The sequence below is a fragment of the Sinocyclocheilus anshuiensis genome, unplaced genomic scaffold, assembly GCF_001515605.1.
Source record: "Sinocyclocheilus anshuiensis isolate Anshui unplaced genomic scaffold, SAMN03320099.WGS_v1.1 scaffold2482, whole genome shotgun sequence".
In the NCBI taxonomy this organism is placed as follows: domain Eukaryota; kingdom Metazoa; phylum Chordata; class Actinopteri; order Cypriniformes; family Cyprinidae; genus Sinocyclocheilus; species Sinocyclocheilus anshuiensis.
In genome coordinates, this window is record NW_015555925.1 from 395,616 (window position 1) to 398,246 (window position 2,631).

The following is a 2,631-nucleotide window of genomic DNA, read 5'->3' on the forward strand; positions in this document are numbered from 1 at the left end:
AATATGTAGTAAAATCTGTGCCGTTAAGTGTTATCACAGTACCGCCGTGATGCTATGCAAAACATTTTGTTTTATGTGGATATTGGAACGCGAGTGAAGTAAGCTACATAATAAATAATAATTTGCCATTCAAATACATTGCGAATACGGAAACATTTGATTTTGTGTCGAATGAGAGACCCAACGTTGGTTTCAGTTTCGTTTTAGCCTAAATGAATTCGTTTTGGCTTGTCTTTTATATTGCTAAAGCTTCTTATATTTTTAATTCTTGTTCTTTTCTAAATAGGCTACTGTTAATTGAAAGGATTTGTTTACAGTGTTTATTATAATGTTTGTAAACATTTCGTGTCGGCATTAGGCCTAGGCTATTTCTGAATTAAATAATAAAATGCGACTTAAACGCGATTTATGTTTTTTTTCCCCCTAAAAAATAATTTTTTTATACGCGTAGTGTATTTTAACTATGCAGCAAACCTTTTTAAATATTTTGATAAATTACTGAAAAGATAAATAATTAAATGACTTTTTAAACCGTTTAACTGATTGTATTAATCGGTCAAAATTCTTACGGTCAGTTAACCGGTTAAACGGTTCAAATGAACATCCCTATTTCTAATCAATATGTACTCAACTCTGACCTTCATCTTAAGTGATTTCCACTAAGCTCATCAATCAAAGTATCTTGCAAAGTAGCATAATGTTTCAGTCTATTCTTTGGAAGAGGTATATCTTTTACCCGGGTGTCCGTGCAGAGGTGAATGGGGGCGAGGCAGAGTGGGAGAGGTGCTGGATGTCACTATCAAGCTCTTCCTGTTGCTGGTCCGACAGCTGTAGAAAAGAACCAAAAACAAAATTCAGAATGCAGAATGCATTTATGCAGTAGATGTATTGCACTATGGTGCCAAAGCTGTTATTGAAGATGATGATCTTTAGATTGAACCAAATGTAGAACAGGTCAGAGTCAAGACATTGTAATATACTGAATCTGAGAGTATGCCCATTCAGAAAGATTACAGACAGCAAAGTAGAAAGTGCTTCACCTCTCAATGGCAATGGAGTCATATGGTCACTGTCTCATTTTATGAGACAGGTCACACAAACCTGTCTCATTTTATGAGGCTGAAAGTGCACAGTAATACCTGCTCTCTTTTCTTCTGGCGTAAATGCTAAAAGCCTCCAGCTCAAGCTGACAGGGAGAAAAATGTCCACCTACAGCTCAGAACTCAGCTCAAATGAACCTTGAGACCTCCAGCTAGGACGATACAGCCTCGCGCTTCATTGCAGAGAGGAGAGATGACCGGCTGAGCTTTCAGAACTGCAAGACGGAGAGCAGTGTAGTGAAAAGTAAGGGATGAGTGGTCCTTTATTGAATGTAAGCAAAATATTGACATACACGCGCACACACAGCTGAGTGATCAGAAAGGCAAGCTGTGGCCTTTACAAGACATCACGCCACTGCTGAATCTGCAGTCTACGCCATGACAAAAGAAATTACATTTCGCCAGAGTTTTGAGTTTGCATATGAATTTACATAAAAAGCCTGTGCTCCCTGAAATAATGCTAAGACAAGACATCAAAAGACAAGACAACGTCTTTATTAGGCAATATTAAAAATAACTACACTCAAAAACAAACATGACCTCAACAAAAAATATTCTCACAAAAATTGATTTGAATCAACAGACTCAGAAGAGTCAAATAGTCACTGAATGCCAAATTCTGTCATGTCCAACGTGAAACAAAGCAAGAACTGTTTTGTGTAGTTAGGGTTGTGAAACTTAAATCAATATCATTACTAACTGTTTATATAAAAATGTGCGTTCAAACAAACACGAACAATAATAATTTTAATCAAAAATATAAAATAAAAATAAACAAAACTAATGAAAAGAAACTAAATGAAATCTTTAAAACATTACAGCACGTTACCAAACAGTATATAGCATCGTATATAGTATATACTATAGTATATATTTTCATACATTTTTGGAGTTCCAAAAAAATTATTTATATATGTATACATATGTGTGTGTGTGTGTGTGTGTATATATATTTTTTTCCAAGCAAGCAGAGCAAGTGAGGGCACAGCTCTTACCACCTGGCCTTTGTTAAATGTGCTATAAGTCTTTAAAAATAAATGTACTGATATTAAAAGACAATACATTTTCAAGTATGGCATAAGTGTCCAAAAACTTTTTTTGGTAATGGGTATGTGTGTATAAAAACTGAAATCTGCATCCCCAGCTGAAGGAAATTGGCCATGGCTGTGAGCATTTCACACATTTTACAGTACGTCACCACCCTTCTGTGCCTTTGCCGACCATGACAATGACATTAAAAGTGTATGGTAATTTTCTGGATAATTGCATGGATGCTTCTTGGTCCAAACAGTGCCGCAGAAAGAGTAACTATCACAGCAGAGACCTGCGCCACTTGCACAGTGGCAGCCATCACTCAGTGTGTAATGGAGGTTCAGAAGTGAGTAGAGTCACAGCGGGAGACATGGTAGGGTGACCATATGTGCCATTTTCCCAGGACGCGTCCTGGCCAGGATTTCTATATTGCCTAAAATATCTAGGTTTTGGCTTTGTTTGCGTGTGCAGACCGATCGGTGTATGACATCAAAATACC

At 36.9% G+C, this 2,631-nt stretch overlaps 1 protein-coding gene across 1 annotated transcript in view; it reads right to left on the reverse strand.

The window, feature by feature from the left end:
- The window catches only part of LOC107675942 (microtubule-associated serine/threonine-protein kinase 2-like), a 45,443-nt gene that overhangs the window by 34,751 nt on the left and 8,061 nt on the right, over positions 1–2,631 (reverse strand). Inside the window, exon 2 of the mRNA XM_016470438.1 lies at positions 737–828. Coding sequence (XP_016325924.1) covers positions 737–828 — 92 coding nt within the window. The remainder of the gene's footprint in view (positions 1–736; positions 829–2,631) is intronic.